This window comes from Helicoverpa zea, chromosome 15 (genome assembly GCF_022581195.2).
Source record: "Helicoverpa zea isolate HzStark_Cry1AcR chromosome 15, ilHelZeax1.1, whole genome shotgun sequence".
Classification (NCBI taxonomy): domain Eukaryota; kingdom Metazoa; phylum Arthropoda; class Insecta; order Lepidoptera; family Noctuidae; genus Helicoverpa; species Helicoverpa zea.
In genome coordinates, this window is record NC_061466.1 from 1,029,911 (window position 1) to 1,049,040 (window position 19,130).

At 36.3% G+C, this 19,130-nt stretch overlaps 2 protein-coding genes across 6 annotated transcripts in view; one reads left to right on the forward strand and one right to left on the reverse strand.

Annotated features, from left to right (window-relative positions):
- Nucleotides 1-3,101, forward strand: part of LOC124636819 — a 190,644-nt gene extending 187,543 nt beyond the window's left edge. For all 5 annotated transcript variants that reach the window (XM_047172991.1, XM_047172993.1, XM_047172992.1 and 2 more), the window contains one exon: nucleotides 192-3,101. In XM_047172991.1, the coding sequence (XP_047028947.1) occupies nucleotides 192-729 (538 nt within the window). In that variant the 3' untranslated portion in view covers nucleotides 730-3,101. The remainder of the gene's footprint in view (nucleotides 1-191) is intronic.
- Nucleotides 3,097-18,337, reverse strand: LOC124636818 (zinc transporter ZIP1). Its single transcript, XM_047172988.1, has 4 exons — nucleotides 17,476-18,337; nucleotides 8,035-8,247; nucleotides 3,493-3,649; nucleotides 3,097-3,307 (listed from the first exon to the last, which is right to left on the reverse strand). Exons 1-4 carry the CDS (start codon nucleotides 17,980-17,982, stop codon nucleotides 3,291-3,293), a joined length of 894 nt encoding a protein of 297 aa, XP_047028944.1. The 5' UTR covers nucleotides 17,983-18,337; the 3' UTR covers nucleotides 3,097-3,290.
- Nucleotides 18,338-19,130: the final 793 nt, after the last annotated feature.

A 19,130-nucleotide genomic window follows, 5' to 3' on the forward strand; every position in this document is an offset into this window, starting at 1 on the left:
AGTAATGTTGCTTTTATCCTAGAATTTGCCACACTATAAATTTCGTCATCTAAGACCACGTTGATCTAAGTTACATGTTGCAACTAAGCTTCGTCATGCACTTTACTTGACTCAGCTTCTAAGTGCCTCACGCAAGCTCTTAGCCGTTTCAAAATTAGATTTATACTTACGTTTACCTAAAATCCTTGCAGGACAGACGAGGAGCTAGACATGACAGCGGCGTGGAAGCGCTCGCACTGGCGCGACATGCAGTCCATACTCCGACGCGAGGGCAACCAGAAGGAGGGCCGGGACGGCGTGCAGTGCTGCCCCTCCGTGCTCGAGATGGTCACCAAGAAGGGAGGCCGCACGCCCACCGGCCTCTACGTAGAGTTGTACGAAGACGGGGAGAACCAACAGAGGCTGTTCGAGGTGTCGTGCGCGCCCAACGTGGTGGACAAGCCGTGCCGCTTCGTGGACGCGCGGCTGTACAACGAGTCGCGCTGCATCCAGAAGTACTCGTACTCGTACGCGCTGGTGCGCTACCTGCACTCGGCCGCCACGGAGACGCCGCAGCCGCGCACCGAGGGCCACTTCTCCGTGCCCGGCTCCGGCGGCTGGTCCATGGACTACGTGCGCGTGCGCGCCGGCTGTGAGTGCCAAATCAAACCCAAAACTAATAAACCCGCCCGCAGAAGACACAAGCAGAGGAAGAGAAATAGGAGGATCGTCGAGGACGACGAGACCTGACTCCGGACTCAGTGCTAGTGTAATCGTGACTTTGAACAAATTTGGGATCGTCCCATAGTATTACGTTGCAAATATACCTTTTCTGATGTTTTCTCCTTGGTTCGGAACTGTTTCGTGTAAAACAGCAGCAAAGCTATGTTTGTTAGTGTCGCGGATGCTGTGGATGGTTTCTCGTTACCTATATCAAGTGTACACTTCAGTGGTACAAGTGTCGGTCGGTGTATCTATGTATTTATTTTATTTTTCGTCTATATTACGCTTCTTGTTGTAGTCCGTTAGTTAGTCTCGATCTTATGAAATTAAAGTGCCTTTTAGTGCCTTAGATATAAATAGTTCACTATATTCTGGGAATTGTTGAAATTTTGATTCCAATGCGTTATCTGTATGCAATAAGTATTAAATGTTAAGGCTAATGTCACACGAATAAACTTTCTGATTCTAAATGAGACTTATTAGCAATTCCATGCCATCACAAATAGTTATTAATATTACCATAATTATCATTAGACAAGGTGACATTATTAATAGTGCCGACAAAAACTAGTTTGAAATATGAATAATCATAGAAATACAAATTCGTGTGACACTCGCTTACCAACTACATGATAATGTAATAGTTACCGGTTGATCGAGGTGCATAGATATAATACGACTTCACTGCGTTGTCGCCACACTTTCAGATAATTTTAAGATAGAAACCGATGAATATTATGTACTGCATACTACGGATTGTATTTTAGACGAACCTCGTTTAGTTCTCGTAGAGTACAGAGTTCGAATTTCGGAGTCTTGGCCCTATCCCAAATGGAATCAACTTCCAGCCCAAACAGATGTGATGGAATATCAGTGTCCTCTGCAAAATCATCGGGTTGTCACAATCCAGAACAAAAGACGAATTCCTCGTTTAATGGTGCGTTTCACCACCTCTGGATAAGTAATGTTTAAACCATCCCAGATCATTTCATTTGAGTGACCCTGTTCCCATTATTAATCAGTCTACTATACTTTGTTCCATTTTTACCTATTTCCTGATCTTGCTAATAGGCCCGTAAAAAAATTCACGTTTTTGTAACTTCTTCCCTTACAAATATAGTATGTAGTACATAGTTATCGTTGTATATAACAGTAAAGAGCAGTCTGTGATCATTTCGTACATGTTCAGTTATCCGCAGTGGGGTCCCGATAAGTCTCTTGTGAAACAACTCTGCTGTAAGATTTAGACTTTACTGTTAAGCTTTAGATATTTTAAATCGAATTAATTTCTTCGATAAACGTAAGAAAAAGATTAGCCAAAACTCTCCTAGTTCACAGTTCGTCACTTTAATTTCTTATATTACTTGTATTATGTTCAGTATCATCTCGCTTTAAATTATTGCCTGACATAGGCAAAACAGTAAATTAAACAAATATTTGGTTTAATCCAATATCATCAGTATAACACCTTTTTCTTCATCTATAGTTTCTTTATTTGGTTGTTTCACATGAGGAGCATCGCCAGTTAAAGTCGTTCCACTGATTATAATGCTCTCTTCCCTTTTAAAATTAAGAATATTTATTCAAAGTTAACAATTTATAATTCTTGTTATTATTTGTAACAGTACTTACTTCTTAGACATAAGTGCGTCGAGTCAAAGATCTGTATTATTTTCTATTTTGTAATACTTTTATTGTATTTAAAAATGTAGTTATATTTTTAAGGGTTAATTTCATTCTATTTATACTGTTTAATACGAGGTATTCCGATATACAGTATGAATGTTAGTTTGTACGTAGAAATCGCTTCCATAAAATATAATTGATGTATATAAATAACGCAATAGTATTGTGGACTGAGATTATTTTGTGCATTTAGATGTGTAATAACAGAATGAGAGAATATTTTTATAATTAAGATTACGCTATCCATCGACAATAAAACATACAACACACAAGCAGCGCCATCTGTTAGTGAGTAGCTGTATATAAACAGTTCGTAATATCACTGCTAGATGTCACTGACTCCACCTGGTTAGCATTACACAGAACAGTGCCATGTTAAATAATAATATGAATGCCAATGAAAATCAATTTTATTGGTCTACTAAGAGTATAGAAAAGTTCGTTATATTCATATAATTATAGTTCTATTGCCCGTTGACAAAATATGTACTTACCATCGAAATGCCTTCTTCTCGAAATGTAAAGTTTCAAATTATATTAACCAAGTGCAATGTGTCATATGGTTGGTATAGGTACTGTAAAGTATTTAATTTTAACAAAAATCACTACAAACTACTTTAACAATGTTATTTTCATCATCACAACAGCTATACGTTATTTTATTGTTGACATCAAAAACAAAACTTTAAATAAAATAAAAACCTGAAATAGCAGAAATTCTTTTATTGTCACCTATATCCTAGAAGTCCTTTGAGGACAAACTTATCTACAAATTAATTGTAATAATCACATAACATTCGTATAAAAATGCAAAAGTCACATCTTTTTACCTAAGCTACGTTTTAGTAAGCTCTTACAGTATAATACGTGTAACTTGTCTTCTTTTCAATAAAGATCATTTTTTAGGCAGCATCATGATCTGAAAGCAACAAAAAATAAGATGTCAGTCACGGTAATAGTGCATGGCAGCGCCATCTGTTGTCTAATAGCAAAAGTCATCATCATCATCATCATCAGCCTATATAGCAAAAGTATAAAATGTTTAATAAATGTTAGAATTAATTTGATAATTCATATTTTTGTTAAGAAAACACTGTTACTCACCTAAATATACAGTCGTCAAATACATCAAAGAAAATCCAATTCCAACAGAAAGGAATTGTAACAATCCTGCATTCCTCTTGCGTTCGTGCCAACGCGCCCTCTCTCGGGGAAGTACTTCACTAACAGTCACGTATAGCAGCGTGCCGGCTGCCAGGCCCTGCAGTCAGTTACAAAACTCGTCAATAGATGGCGCTTAACGCGTCTGATTTCAATAGAGGTTTAGTAGAAACAAACTAGAAAATGGGACACAGTCGGAAAAACTACCTACATTTATTCTATATTATACAAGCACTTCGCCAAGATCTAGTACCGTACAGTATTAACATGTGTACTTATGGCCCCTTTAAAAGGCTAAAAATGATTTTTTGTTCTTTGTATAAGTTACCTTTTTATAAAATTTTATATATTCCTACAAACTCATATCACACTTACACTCATACCTACTCTTACAAAATTACGAAAACAAACAACGAAAACATGCAGTCATACACACACACTTACTTACATCTAACACTCAAACACACAACTTACCGTACATTCAATCATACTTCTAAAACACGTTGCACTATGTATAAATTCCCGCCAATGTTTACTAGCTCGCAATATTATAAATTAAGTGACAATACTGATCACACCCCATACTACGTTAAACTACTTTCATCATTGTGGATAACTTAGAAACTTTCGAGAATATCGACGAAACCCTCAGTATAAATTGTCACATTATTGATAAACTCGAATTATGCCAAAGATACCTTACCTGCGAATATAACCTTAAAATAATGACATTAAATATTTGAAGCGCACAACGTAATTTTGATAGTTTTTTAATAGCTTTAAAACGTACACAAATAGAATACGACGTTATTGTACTGACAGAATGCTGGTTACATGAGAGTTCGATTATCAGACAAATAGACGGTTACAATGTTTATAGCACCACGAAACATAAAAACAAAGCAAGCGGAGTAATTGTGTACGTTCGGGATTCGTTCACGGCAACGGCTTTAGAACCAGATGTAGAGGACGCAGATTGCATATTGGTTAGCATAAACGGTTATGCTCAAATAATGGGACTGTATCGGTCCCCATCGGTTACTAGCTTGGACAAGTTTTTATTGACATTTGACACTACTTTATGCAATCTCAAGGAAAATTCAAGACTTGTGCTACTAGGAGATATGAATATAGATTTATTAAATACAAACCCGAACGCTGATAATACTGCATACCAATGCCTAATGGCGCAACATGGCTTACTCCCCGCCATTACCAAACCTACTAGAGGAGACAAATGCCTCGATCACATCTTTGTAAGAAATAGAGCTTCAAAAGTAGGAATAGTCGCTAGATGTACGGTAACCGATCATGATCTAACTATGGTTGGCCTTAACACCGCCAATGAAAAACCAAATAGGAAGAAGAGGATAGTCATGAAAACAAATTATGAAGCTGTATCTTCTGACCTACAGAAAATTGAATGGGAAAACGTCACTAACAAAACCGATGTAAACGAGGCACTGGAATGTTTTAATTCTATTGTAGGCTCAGCAATAAAAACCCACACTCAATACATTAAAAGCAGCCGGTCGAAGTACAACTTAAAACCGTGGATCACTCCTGGCCTGATTAGATGCATGCGCCACAAAGATAACCTACATCAACAACTAAAACAAAATCCAAATAACGAAATTCTTAAACGTTCTTATACTAGATATAGAAATTTCTTTATAGATATTTTGCGAAAAGTCAAGGAGAACTATAAAAACAAGATCCTGGAAGAAAACAAGAAAAATGCTAAAAGACTATGGAATACAATTAAGGATATATGTGAAATGCCACGACGGAAAAGCGATTCATCTGATCTCCTGGCAGGTAAAGGAACACCCTCGGAATCATTGAATAACTGTAACCTACACTTCACAACTGTGGGCAAAAATCTGGCAAATCAAATATTACAACGGCTATCAACGTCTGAGGAGGACTTAGCTGCAAATGTCAACAATAATAACTCACCTACTGAATCGATGTTTATGACACCTACAGACGAATTTGAAGTAGACTCTGTAATAAAACAATTAAAATACGATAGTGCTCCGGGTTTAGATGGAATAAAACCTTCACTTTTAAAACTTATTAGCAACACTTTGACGACCTCGATGACGCAATGGTCACCATGCCGGACTGCCGAACCTGAGGTCCCGGGTTCGATTCTCGGTTCGGTCGACATTTGTGTGATGAGCATGCTTGTTGGCCGTGGTCTGGGTGTTATAATATGTATTTATAAATATGTATATATGTAGTTATATGTAGTTTATCAGTTGTGTTAGCACCCATAACACAAGTTAATTAATAACTTACCGTGGGGCTAACCGACCGTGTGTGAAAAATGTCCCGGCATTATTTATTTATTTATTTATTAACACTATTTTAGAACCGCTCACCTACATTTGTAACCTTAGTATTTCAACGGGAGTCTTTCCAGAGTATTGGAAAGTGGCCCTCGTATCACCGATATACAAAGCAGGACCTAGAAATTCTCCGGACAATTACCGACCGATATCCTTGCTCTGTATTTTATCAAAAGTTCTTGAGAAGATAATGAACAATAGAATCGTCAAGTACCTAGAAAGCAACTCTCTTCTCTCGGAAAGGCAGTATGGGTTTAGACGAGGAAAATCTACAACGGATGCAGTTGATCTCCTAACTCACATAACTTCTAAACATACAGATACTGGAAAGCGATGTCTTGGTGTGTTTCTAGATCTTGCCAAGGCCTTCGATACAATTTCTTCCCGCATACTGCTGAGAAAACTTGAATTGTCTGGAATAAGAGGGAAGCCACTTCACTGGCTCCAAAGTTATATGAGTAACCGACGACAAATCACAAGAATTAATGACTTAGTCAGCGACGAACTGGAAATCAGCTAAGGAAGCATCCTTGGTCCTACATTATTCACGGTCTATATGAACGATATCCTTAACATCAACATTCCTAACGCTGATCTCATTTGCTATGCAGATGACACCGTTGTGCTGTTCCATGGAAAGGACTGGGAAGACGCATACAGAAAGGCTGAAGCGGGTATGACTAGGATTTTAAAATGGCTCGATATGCACCTGCTCACGCTTAACGTTAAAAAAACCAAATATATCGCTTTTAGGAAAACCGTAGCCACGAATATTCCCACGCGGATTTTAAAGATACATAACTGCTGTCGGTCCAGCTCTCTTAATAATAACACTTCTTGTACGTGCAACGCTATTGATAAAGTAGAAGAAATAAAATACTTGGGTGTAATTATTGACCAACACTTGACCTTCAAATCTCATACTACTGAGCTGGTAAAACGGGTTAGAAAGCAAATTTATATTATGAAAATGATACGAGATTGCGCATCACTCGAAATTAAGAGAACAGTGTACATAGCCCTCTGCCAGTCACTGATTCAGTACTGCATTGTCATATGGGGAGGAGCGGCAAAAACAAATATTACAAACCTCGAAAGGGCTCAACGTGCCGTACTAAAAACCCTGTTGCACAAACCATACCGCTATCCCACCGAAACCCTGTATAGTGAAGCGTCTCTATTGAGTGTACGAAAATTATTCATTCTAAATGCCACATCCAAAACTCATATTTCCATACACAAACGAAAAGACCTCTCATACATACAGACCAAACGCAACTTCAGAATCCCGACACCTTCAGTTAACTCATCATACGCACAGAGACATCCACACTTCCTACACCCGTACGTCTATAACGCTGTAAACAAAAAGTGCGATATAGTAGACTGTACCCGAACACAGCTAAAAAGAAAAGTTACATCCTGGCTGTTAACCCTAACATATGAAGATACAGAAAAGTTAATCACAATAGCAAAATAACATAATTAATAGCTACTTCAAACTCAAAAAAAACACCGTTCACACACATACGCCTACACACCCTCCACTATACCATTACACTCACACACACAAACATCCACAAATACACTATTTATCTCACACCTACCTCCCACACCATTTTTTTTTATACTCATTTATTATTTTATTTTTGTTAATTTATGATAAGAGTTCATGTTAAGTTTCAATTTAAATTTTTATAACATTTTTTTTTTCTTTATAAATTTATTTTAATTTTAATTAGTCTTAAGTAAAATTCAAATTTGTATTACTAGTAATTTGTATTGGTAAACCCTCTCTAAATTAGCGCCCAAGATACAGGCTTTGCCTAGTTTGGGGCTAATGATAACAGAAAATGTACCTTTTTTGGAAATAAATTTCTTATTCTTATTCTTATTCTTATTGTGTTCATTAATAACTAGTAGGTAGATTTCTATGCGTTGCATCGATGTAGCCTTGCCAAGCCTAAGCACTACAAACATAGTAAGTAGTTACCTATTTTATTTTTAAAGCTCCAACAAAAAAATCTAAAGTGATTAAAGGCAGGCATCGAAATACCCATATCGTTAGGCATCCTTAGGATCATTGACCCCAACCCTTTCATCACTACCTGCCCAAAAATTCACTACAAACCTGCATAACCGGTACAGCAATGGACTCCTTCATCGTGGCAACAGTTTCCAAGCCTGCGCCGATGCCGATGCCAGCGACGGACCCTGCACTGAACAGCACGATGCACATTATGTGCGCGCAGGCTCGGTTCGGGAAGTTCTCGCATAGTTCGGCTCCGAGGCAGAAGCCAACCACGAACTTGTGGGATGCCACTGCTGCGAGTAGGAGGAGAACCTGGAAAAATATTGCGTTTACTGTAATTGCAGCTATAATAAAGTATCTTGCGGGTTTTTCAGTGGGTTAGGACCAAAGCCCTGAAATCATAATACCAAGACTTTTTATAATTATTACATTAGTTTGAATATTATGTATGAGTGTCTTGTCCTTTCTAGTCCAGGATCTAAGTTACAAGGAAGAATCGGATCTTCCGAGGTGGGTACTCGTTAGTTCAGAGAATATTGGGCTGAATAGGTTTAAAATCTGAAAGGATATCTTTGCGCGTATTCTCTCTGTAACGAACGAGATCCCTACATAGAGTGGAGACTGATATTAAACATAGAACGATAAACGTGCGTCTTTTCCTTTATTAATGTTACTGGGTAAGTACAGTCAGCGTCAATTAAACATTATCATAGGTACAAGTGCATAATCGATGCACTGTGGAATTTGTAGGCTATACTGGGAGCTGGCCACCTATTGAACAACTGGTGAGTAAGGAAATCACCTATTTACGGCGGACTACAATAAATTATCTATCTATTTGTCCACTGGAGATAGAATGGGATTTGTTTGTACCTAATAGAATAGAATAGTTACTTAATTATTTTATTGATAGTCTAAGTCATTTATGTTACCTATCTTGAAAACATAATTAATAAGTATTCTTCACTTTCTCAAACAAAGCGATAGGTACAACAAGCTTTACAACTTTTCGCAAATTTTCTCCTTTTCACTCTGAATTCCAAAAGGATTGTTTCAATGTGATGTAATGAAAAATGTATTCTAATTTTTAAAATACATTCTTCAACGTTGTGAAGCCCCCGCATTGTCTGCAACTGCCTAAAGTTTACAAATCATAAAAATATTTTCCTCAATTTTGTTAGCATGCAGCAACATGTGCATCAGGTTTTTCCCCTGTACAGTAAAAGAACCGTTAGTAAGGAGTTCACAATTAAATAATTTACTTAAAAGTTGAAGGTTTGCTAAACGCGAATATTTAATTAAGTTCCAATTTAGGTACACGAAGAGGATGGCGTGACGAACTGAACTCCTAATATGATGATCAAAAGTGCCAATAAACAAGGTACGAATCAAATTAAACGTAAGCTTATTAAATACTCGCATCCAACATATTCATAATTATGTCTTTTTCAAATTGCATGGTCGAATTTGTACAATAATCTACTCACCCATTGGTGAAGAATTGTTTGTTTGTTTGAAAGTACTAGTCACAAAAACTCTATTTTGAAAAATTATTTCAGTGTTAGACACTCAGTCCATACATCGAGGAAGGCTGTATTTTATTTCAGTGTGCGGCGTAGGTATTTCTCAAGGGACGCAAGTGAAACCATTGATGGAAGCCAGATTCATAACAATACAAAGAAATTAGATTTTAAATGAATTCTAAAACCTCCTAAATATAAATCTTAATCCAAAATCGTTATATCCATAAAAAATCTAATTATGTATCTTTATCAGTAAGTACGTCACTATGTGCATATTTGCCATCGATATGCACTTTAGCGTTATCAAGTTACAATATCTTAATCTATGCCTAACCTTGGTGAATGCAGCCCACACATTTGACTGCAATCGACTCAGGCGCAGCGGATCGGAAGCAGATAAAACTGCCATTGCCAACATCGTTATTTTAAATATCATTATGTATTTATAGTAAACTTAACAAATAGACAGACATGATGTGTTGCTGGGGAGTTTGTTGTGCCACTTCTTCTTCCCAGCAATAACAGATAGGAAGTGGTGAAGGGCGGGCGTTTTGGGGGCTGTCTTTCGTTTTTGAGTTGAGAATATTTACTTTTATAAGCCACTCAGGAATGTAATATTTTTTGAGAATTTGCAATGTCGAAGAATAGGCTGTAGCCTTGGAGACAATCAAGTTACAGAAATTATTTAAGAGGACGAATTGGAATTTTTGGCGCCAAGGATCTCAATTTTTCTCAGTAAATACAAAACGGATCAAAATACAACTTGGTTACCTGAAAGTTCATGATATAAACCTTATTTTGTTAGACGTAGAAACATGATTAGGTAACTTTTATAACAGAGAAAAATATATCAAACATACCTCTTTTTAAAAAGAGATTCACATATTATGGGCAAACGGGACCGATTTAAGCCTCTTAACTTTTTTAGTAGTTGAGTATATACATACTCTTTAAAATTGTAGAAGGAATTTTTATCAAATTATCATTTCTAAATAATCAAATTACAAAACCATTTTCGCTTACGACTTTTAGTTATAAGCTAGCGCGCGTATTGTTATCCTCGCCCCGCTCTGACGCTCCGACCCCTTTTGGCGCCTTAGATGCGCGTGCCGGTTATGGAATTATTGTTGACCAATTCGTCGCCTTAATCACTGAGTCCAATATAGGGTATTAGGTAAGTTAACACGCAGATGAAACTATGCTCGTGAATTAGGGTACTTCATTAGGCAAGAAATATCAAAAAAGCTGTAAAACTGAGATTAATAGGCCCCCCGCCCTCTTGATAACCATATTTATAATACCTTGCTCATTAAAAATATAACATTATACCAAAATGTATTATTATGTATTCTTATGATATGAGGAAATATAAGGCAATTGATTAGCTAATAAGTTACTTACCTACCTTAATATTATAATTTATTAATTTATGAATCTCATTATGCAATTATTTTGCAATGTAACAAACTAGTTGATAACGTTAGAAGGAAAATCACACGTCTACAACTATGCGTAAGGTAGATAAATGTAATATAATCACTTACTAAGTTGCATTAATTAACAACGCAAGTGCACCTAGTTACAATTTATCAGATACGTATTGTATATTTTTTTTACAAAATGTTTAAAGATTCATTTAGCCCTTCTGGTCATACACATGGACTAAATTACAAAAATACTAACTTCAGTTTTTTTCACCCATGTCTCGTGTGAACTTCTCCGCACCCAAATAATAAGTAGCCTAACGCTCTCCTCGATATTTTTTTTTATTAAACGGTTTTATTTAGCTTACCCCGTTTGTTTTATTTATTATTTATTCATTCTTGGGTCAAATTTAGTAATTCAAATTTCACCCTCTTCCTGTCAACCGATTAATCTGAAATTTTGTATACACCTTTAATTCCGATGACAATACAATATAGTAATATCAATAACATTGTAAATCCAATATGGCCGCCGGCACAAAATGGCGGATAACGTAGATTTTATCAATCCCATCAATATGGGTATCAAATGAAAGGGCTCAACAAGCAGAATACAATATACTATAAAAAATTGAAATCCAAGATGGCGGCCGCTACAAAATGGCGGATAACGTAGGTTTTATCAATCCCATCAATATGGGTATCAAATGAAAGTTCTCAACCAGTAGAATACAATGTACTATATGAAATTAAAATCCAAGATGGCGGCCTCTACAAAATGGCGGATAACTTAGGTTTTATAAATCCCATCAACATGGGTATCAAATGAAAGGGCTCAACAAGTAGAATACAATTTACTATAAAAAATGAAATCCAAGATGGCGGCCGCTACAAAATGGCGGATAACGTAGGTTTTATCAATCCCATCAATATGGGTATCAAATGAAAGTTCTCAACCAGTAGAATACAATGTACTATATAAAATTAAAATCCAAGATGGCGGCCTCTACAAAATGGCGGATAACTTAAGTTTTATAAATCCCATCAACATGGGTATCAAATGAAAGGTCTCAACAAGTAGAATACAATTTACTATGCAAAATTGAAATCTAAGATGGCGGATAACGTAGGTTTTATCAATCCCATCAATATGGGTATCAAATGAAAGGGCTCAACAAACAGAATACAATATACTATAAAAAATTAAATCCAAGATGGCGGCCGCTATAAAATGGCGGATAACGTAGGTTTTATCAATCCCATCAACATGGGTATCAAATGAAAGGTCTCAACAAGTAGAATACAATTTACTATGCAAAATTGAAATCTAAGATGGCCGCCGCTACCAAATGGCTGATAACAATTTTTTATCAATCCCACCAATACGGGTATCAAATGAAAGGGCTTCACAAGTAGAAAACTGTCAGTAACTCCAGCGGGGCCCAACAGGGCCAAGGCCTGCTTGGGCTGCGAGATTGTTCGAAAGAGTTACCGCGGCCCTGGTACATAAAAGGCCTACGACGGAACAAAACGGTTTCTAGTCAAGAGTCTGACACTCCCTCACCGCTGCTGACCCACAGCAGGAGAGGTCATGTGATGATTTTTGGGGTTGTTAAAAAAAAAAGTATCTGGAAGGGCTATGTATTGAGGAATTAGATTGTAATAAATTGTCAGGTAAGAGACCGTGTAATAATGATACACTAAATGAATTAGATAGAATGAGGAATATTCGGTACGCATTTTCATTAAATACTAAAAACTAGAAAATAAAAAATCGGTAAAAAAACTTTTAAGTTAAACGGTTTTATCTTATCTGCACTGAAAACTAGAAAATAAAAAAATAGTTACTTACCTGTCAACCTACGTAGGTGGTCCCGGTCATATTAAAATAAAATAAAAAAGTGGGGGCCCTGTGAAATCCTACCTATGGCAAAGCATATCTTTATACTTTGGTAGATCATGAGCTCGGCGTTCGCTGGTGAAGCCGCTACGGCTGATTATTGATTGTCAAAATCTCCAGTTACGATTATAGTAAGTCGATGCAATCCACACCTATTATACCTCTAGAAGAAAGTACTACAGCAATAGTTAATGGGCGCCACGTCTTTATTTTAGTTTAATATGACCGGGACCACCTACGTAGGTTGACAGGTAAGTAACTATTTTTTTTTTTTCTAGTTTTCAGTGCACATAAGATAAAACCGTTTAACTTAAAAGTTTTTTTACCGATTTTTTTCAATTTGGCACTTACAAACTCTTTCCAGTATTAGTTGGCATAGCCACTCCGCTAGGTTATGAGTTACGTTACGCCTCTAGTGACGAAAAAGCAACGTGCAATATGGAGCCCTAGGGATTTTATATCTAGGTGGTAAATCTTTGCACGACTACATTACTGACCTAACTTGCGTCTTAGAAAATTCACTCCTAAAAAATTTATCTAAAAATAGGCGGTAGAATTATGAACGTCCTTCTTTTGAGGAACTCGGTTAAAAATATCTTCAATATGTTAAAAATCTGTAGGTAACTTCATTATCTCAACATTATCTCAACAGTAAACTATTGTTATATTATTTATATTAAGTACATAAAGAAAATCTTATAATTTGTCTGACAATGATAAAGTTACCTCGTCACTTTCATAAGATCCTTTTGTAAACGAAGCGTGTTCTTTATTGCACGCACGCAATGCAAACTTATTTATTTTACTATAATGTATTATTTTATAGTTTCCACCCCCGCATTTCCACCCGAGTCCCGAGGAAATTCCTTCCTGATAAAAATATATTTTTAATTTTCTCATCCACTACCTAATATATTATATGTATTATTTATTACTGTATGCTTGGTCTGAAATAAATATTTCATTTATAAAATAGCATGTGTCCTTTTTCAGTTCTTTGTCATCTCAATTAGTGTACTTAGTAGTTTTAAAATCCGACCAACAGACTAGAGTAACTTTTACATTTATAAATATTGCACTTTTACACTCACTTTCCAACTACCTTCGTGTAATCAATAATCATCCTAATTAAACAAACAAAAATACATTACAACAACAGTCTTATCCTGCGTATTTCAACTGCGGATAAAACAACGATTGCTTATCAATTATATCATGTAATCGTAACGGCAAGGAGTAACGGCTTCGTAACGAAGTCTTATCATCGTGCTATCAACGTATGTATGTCAACACTAGGCAACTGATAGCCTGATATCATTCACAAGGAAATTTACTAGACGAACATAGAGAAACACGTGTAATTGCTTTGATTATTGTCGTTGGAAATTATCGAAGGTGTTGAAAATATTTGATGTACTACCTATCTATTCAACCAAAGCAGTATTTTGTAAAAAGTAATTTGTCTCTTGAAGTAATAAAAAGATTGGTGCTTATCTCGTTATATGAAGACTGAAAATAAGGTCAATGTCCGCTCTCTGTTTATCTTATTTAAGAAGAAATGAGTGCAGAAATAAACGCAGGATTCAATTCAAAATAAAGCACGTAGTAAATATTCAGTATTTAAAATGTCTGACAAATAGTAATTGTTATTCTACAATACCCTCTTCTATCTACTTTAGAATCTAACGCAGAAGTTATTCAAATGAATTCAAATTAAATTATGCATACAAATATCAAATATTACGACTGTTATTTGCATCCATTATCATCTTCATTATTTTTAAACGACATATATTTCAAAAACAGTCACATGAAGGACTAAATATGAGGAAAAGTTTCAAGATTTTTGACCAGTTTTGGCAGAATCAAACGCGTTTAACCGGTTAACATTCGACGCAGTGGGCACTAAACCGTAAATAATTTTGCCGTAAGAATTCTGTTCCTTTGTTTATAAGTACATTTTTTTATAGACTCTTGTGTACTTTATCATAAGAAACTTTGGTAGTAAGTTTGTAAAAGCCCTAAATGTTATTCCTGGATGACATACCTAATTTTTGTATTACGAAATTATGAGTTCTTTATCAAAAATAAAATAATGTATACTACTTACTATGTCCGTATATTTTTTTCTATGTCCTATCCTAAAGTTCAAGTTCAGTCAATACCAAATTGCAAAGTGATTTGTATGAGATTCGACCTTAGCCACAAAAGTTTTTTACTCAGCTTAACTTATGGTAAAAGTCTGACTGCTTAGGCACACGGAACGGAACCCTCTAATTTTCGAGGTCATTATAGCTACAAGTAAAATTAGCTTTAAATAGAACTGATCAATCAACAAAAAATCAATTGTCTTACCTACCCAAGTATTGCCAATTGCCAAATTTTAATCCTAAGGTAATTTAGGTTAACTTAAGTTTATAACGTATCGTAAATTCAAATGTCCCTTTGGTGTACCTACATATTTTTAGAACTAAACGGCTGTAAGGTATTGACGAAGGCTGGCTGTCCCTAGACACTACTTTGAGAAGTGGGTTACCACAAACGTCAATCCTTTGGAAGTAAGCAAACAAATAAAGAATATTTTGTTTGTTCCTTATTGGTCCATCAGCAAGGGGTCTCATCTGACCGTGAACTTTACTACAGTAACTCCAGGCGTGGTCTGCCTTTCACTAGTGAATTGATCTTTAGCCCGGTTATTGGTATTTACCAGGGCTCAGGGCTCCGATAAACTGTACAGGCTTGATAAACGCACTGATCTGATTCCCACGCAGAAAGTATTTTTGTTTACTTTTCCATCATCTTGGCATATTTTATAGTCAGTCAGACCACTTCAGTCATATAGATAACTTGTCTGCGATCCAGAGGACCTACTGCGTACATCTAGATAAGAATTAGGTACCATATAACCTTATTCGATATATGGGACAGCGAACACTGAAACAATCGTTCAATTCGAACCAGTTGCTTCTGTAGTATATTAGTACGTTTAAGTAAACAAACTCTTCAGTTTTATAAGTATCTACTTATAAGCATTAGCTATAGGTAAACCTGAAAGTATTTCTGTCCGTATTTATATAGGGGTGTACGAATTTTCAGTAGGTGGCAAAACGCAGACAACATCTAGAAATTAAAATAATTATCAATAACACTTTTTGTTATGAGTGAGACACTGTCTGGTCGACCAGTGTTATCATTTATTATTTATATACTATCTGCTTGTAAAAGGATATACTCTGTGTATTTTTAAACACTCGCAAATTAGTTTGTTATTATAATGTGAAGGTTCATTTACCGTCCCACTTTTTTGCATTACCTAGGTACTTAGAATTACCAAGAAATGTATTCTTGTAATATGAAATTCACCGGTTATAAAGGATGAACACCTACATATTGCATCAAATCGCATGTCGTATTTAATCGTAGATACTACTTTACACCTGAATAAAAAATAGCCTACTTACGGTCTGCTTCGATAAATTAATACAACACTGAAATTCTTTAAGCCACAAGTTACAAGCTCTTCTTAGTTATTGATAATTATTTCACTTTTCTTTATTATTTCCCTGTCGGTCCAGGTTAGTTCAAGTTTCAAAAAGCTATATAAACGCTTTATAATTGAACACATACTGGCCAACCAATGAGTCTTAAGAAATAAGCAGACGAACCTCTTACATAAACGAAAGTTGACAATGGACGATGAATCGTGAACTTGTGAAAGTTTTTTGCAAGCATGTACCAACGTAGGCACAGCCAAATGTTTTTTGCTCAAATTAAAACGTGTTTAATTTTGCCATGGTTTTGGTTTGTATTATACTGTGACGTTATTTTATTCAAGCGAAACAAATGTTTAGTTTTGCATGGTAGGATTTATTGCTACTTAGTGGCATAACATTACTCATATACCTCTTCTTGAAGGGCTAAGTATAATGCTCCATTTACTATTGACATGAAAGTCTTGTGTGGCTAAGGCGGCCAACCGTCCCGCATTCTGCGGGACCGTCCCGCAATGCTTGACGAAATCCCGTTTTGAAATTATTAGTAAAATAGTCCCGCAAAACGTTGTATGCGTCCCGCATGTCCCCCATCCCTATTTTTCTACCACGCTTCTACACAACACCCACCTGCGCGCACGCTCAGCAGTGCAGGAACACAGATTACCTATAATATAATCTCGTTCTCTTTTTTTCTACTGAACTCGTGAGGCCTAATGATTTTGAAAATAAGACATTAGTGCACGCTGTGACACGATATTGATAGGTTAAAATATAGCTTTATGCTTACGGTTTTTATTTTATCAGTTCCGTCCGATCATTTTTCAATGCCCCCCCCCCCCCCCCCTTTTCACGAAAGGTTAAGTCCCGCATTCAGTTTTCGGAAAGTTGGCCGCCTTATGTGTGGCTGAATAAGATAATACAAGTCAGACTGCTTATGTTCAATAAATCGATTCATTAGTCATCTTAAATAGGTTTGATGAATGACTCAGTTCGGTATGTTTTTTTCTACGGCTTATCAGACATTAAATGCAAATTGAACAAAGAAATGCAATGTATTTTTTTTATTAAAAAATATACGTCTTATGTTACCGTCATACTTATGCCCATGTTCAAGAAAATACCATCACGGTAAACCCCAAAATTAAGACCTGTATAGACAACAAATAGGTACTACGAAAATAAATTATGAAGAACCTCACCTGAGTTGCACTCTCCTGCAATCCAATCGCCAATCCTTCCAGCACACTATGTACGAACAATGCCGACAACAGCCCAACAACACTCGAAGAACTTCTATTACATGGCTCCGTATGGCTCACATGACACAGTTCTGAAGCTTCTCTATCCCTCATCTCACCATCATGGTCTCTTGGCAACAACCTGGTCTGTTCCCCCACATGGGAATGCCTCTCATGGCTATTACTGCTATAGAATAAATGAGACAGCTCATCCACTAAGTAGACCGTGAAGAACCCAATACATAACGTCAATTCTGAGTATTGTGGGAGTTTCTCCCTGGTTTCTGGTAACATGTGGACTAAAGAAGTGGAAAGAAGCACTCCCCCTCCAAAACAGAGAAGACAGGATAGGAGCAGTGGGTGCCTTTGTCTGGCAGCTTCTGAAAAACATGCTGGCAGCATTCCGGAGAAGAATGCTCCTAAGCCTAGTGCGAGCATGGATACTGCCCGAGCTGTGGTGATATCCATTTTGGATATTTTATTGGTTACTTCTTCAATATGTACTCAATTTTCTTGTTTCACGTTGTACGGTGCTCGATTATTTTCGTTATGTTTTCGTATTTTTATACCGTCTTGTACTTAAAACTGTAATTCCTTTTTCTTTAATTTCGCAGTTCTTTTTTCGTTCACAAAACTGGATTCGGCACTAAAAATGTCGGTACGAGTATTTTTATCCACTACATCAAACACATGTGTCGCAGTGACACTAAAAACTTTATCAGATGTTATATTTACATATGTTTATCAATAATAACAGACGTTTGGTCCTGAATCACGACACACCACCGCTCATTGCGGGCACCCACCACGAATGACTCGCTACAATCAGTAGTACCCACACAAAATTATTAAGGCATCCCGCGAAGGAAGATTCCGTCCTTATCACAAGGTAGCAAGGTCTAATTTATAATGGCAGGCAGATAATTCCATGTAAATGACATTAGTCATGATGTAAGTCTTGGCCAATTATGCTTGAGCTTCCTCGCCCCTCCCTTGTAATCGCTTAGAAGGGGCTCAAAAGGAATCTGACTGCCACTAAGAGATCAACGTTTACTGGTGATAAACAAAGAATAATGGAGCATTGATGATTAATTCAACAATATTATAAAACTTTTTTAAACATATTTATAAGTTATTGGACAAAAACCGTCTGATGTTTTTATGCAAAAGGTTATGACTGTCTCGTTGAGAGGGAAATTATTTTTGTTAGTTTTAGTACTTAGTTAATTGAACCATTAAACGAGACAATACTAAGAGAAACCTGTTTAGTTATTTAGGAGATTGCGTCATTTCTAAATGTATGTCCTTCTAAATTCTTAAATTAGCAGAAATAAATTTAGGTACATTCATGTCCTAAATTCCATTTGATAATGACTGTGTTCGATGAGACAAAATAGATTTATTGTTCTAAATTGAGCTCGCTAATCCGCTCTAAATATTTTAGGAACTTATCCAAACAACAGAACGATAACAGTCTTAAAATTTTAAGACTTTTTTTTTTTTTTTTTTTTTTTTTTTCTTTTTTTTTTTGTTTCGGCTGAGGAAAATGCCTGACGCATACACACACCGCCCGGGGAGACGGTGAGGTTATGTGGGGCTTGCACCCACTAAAAACC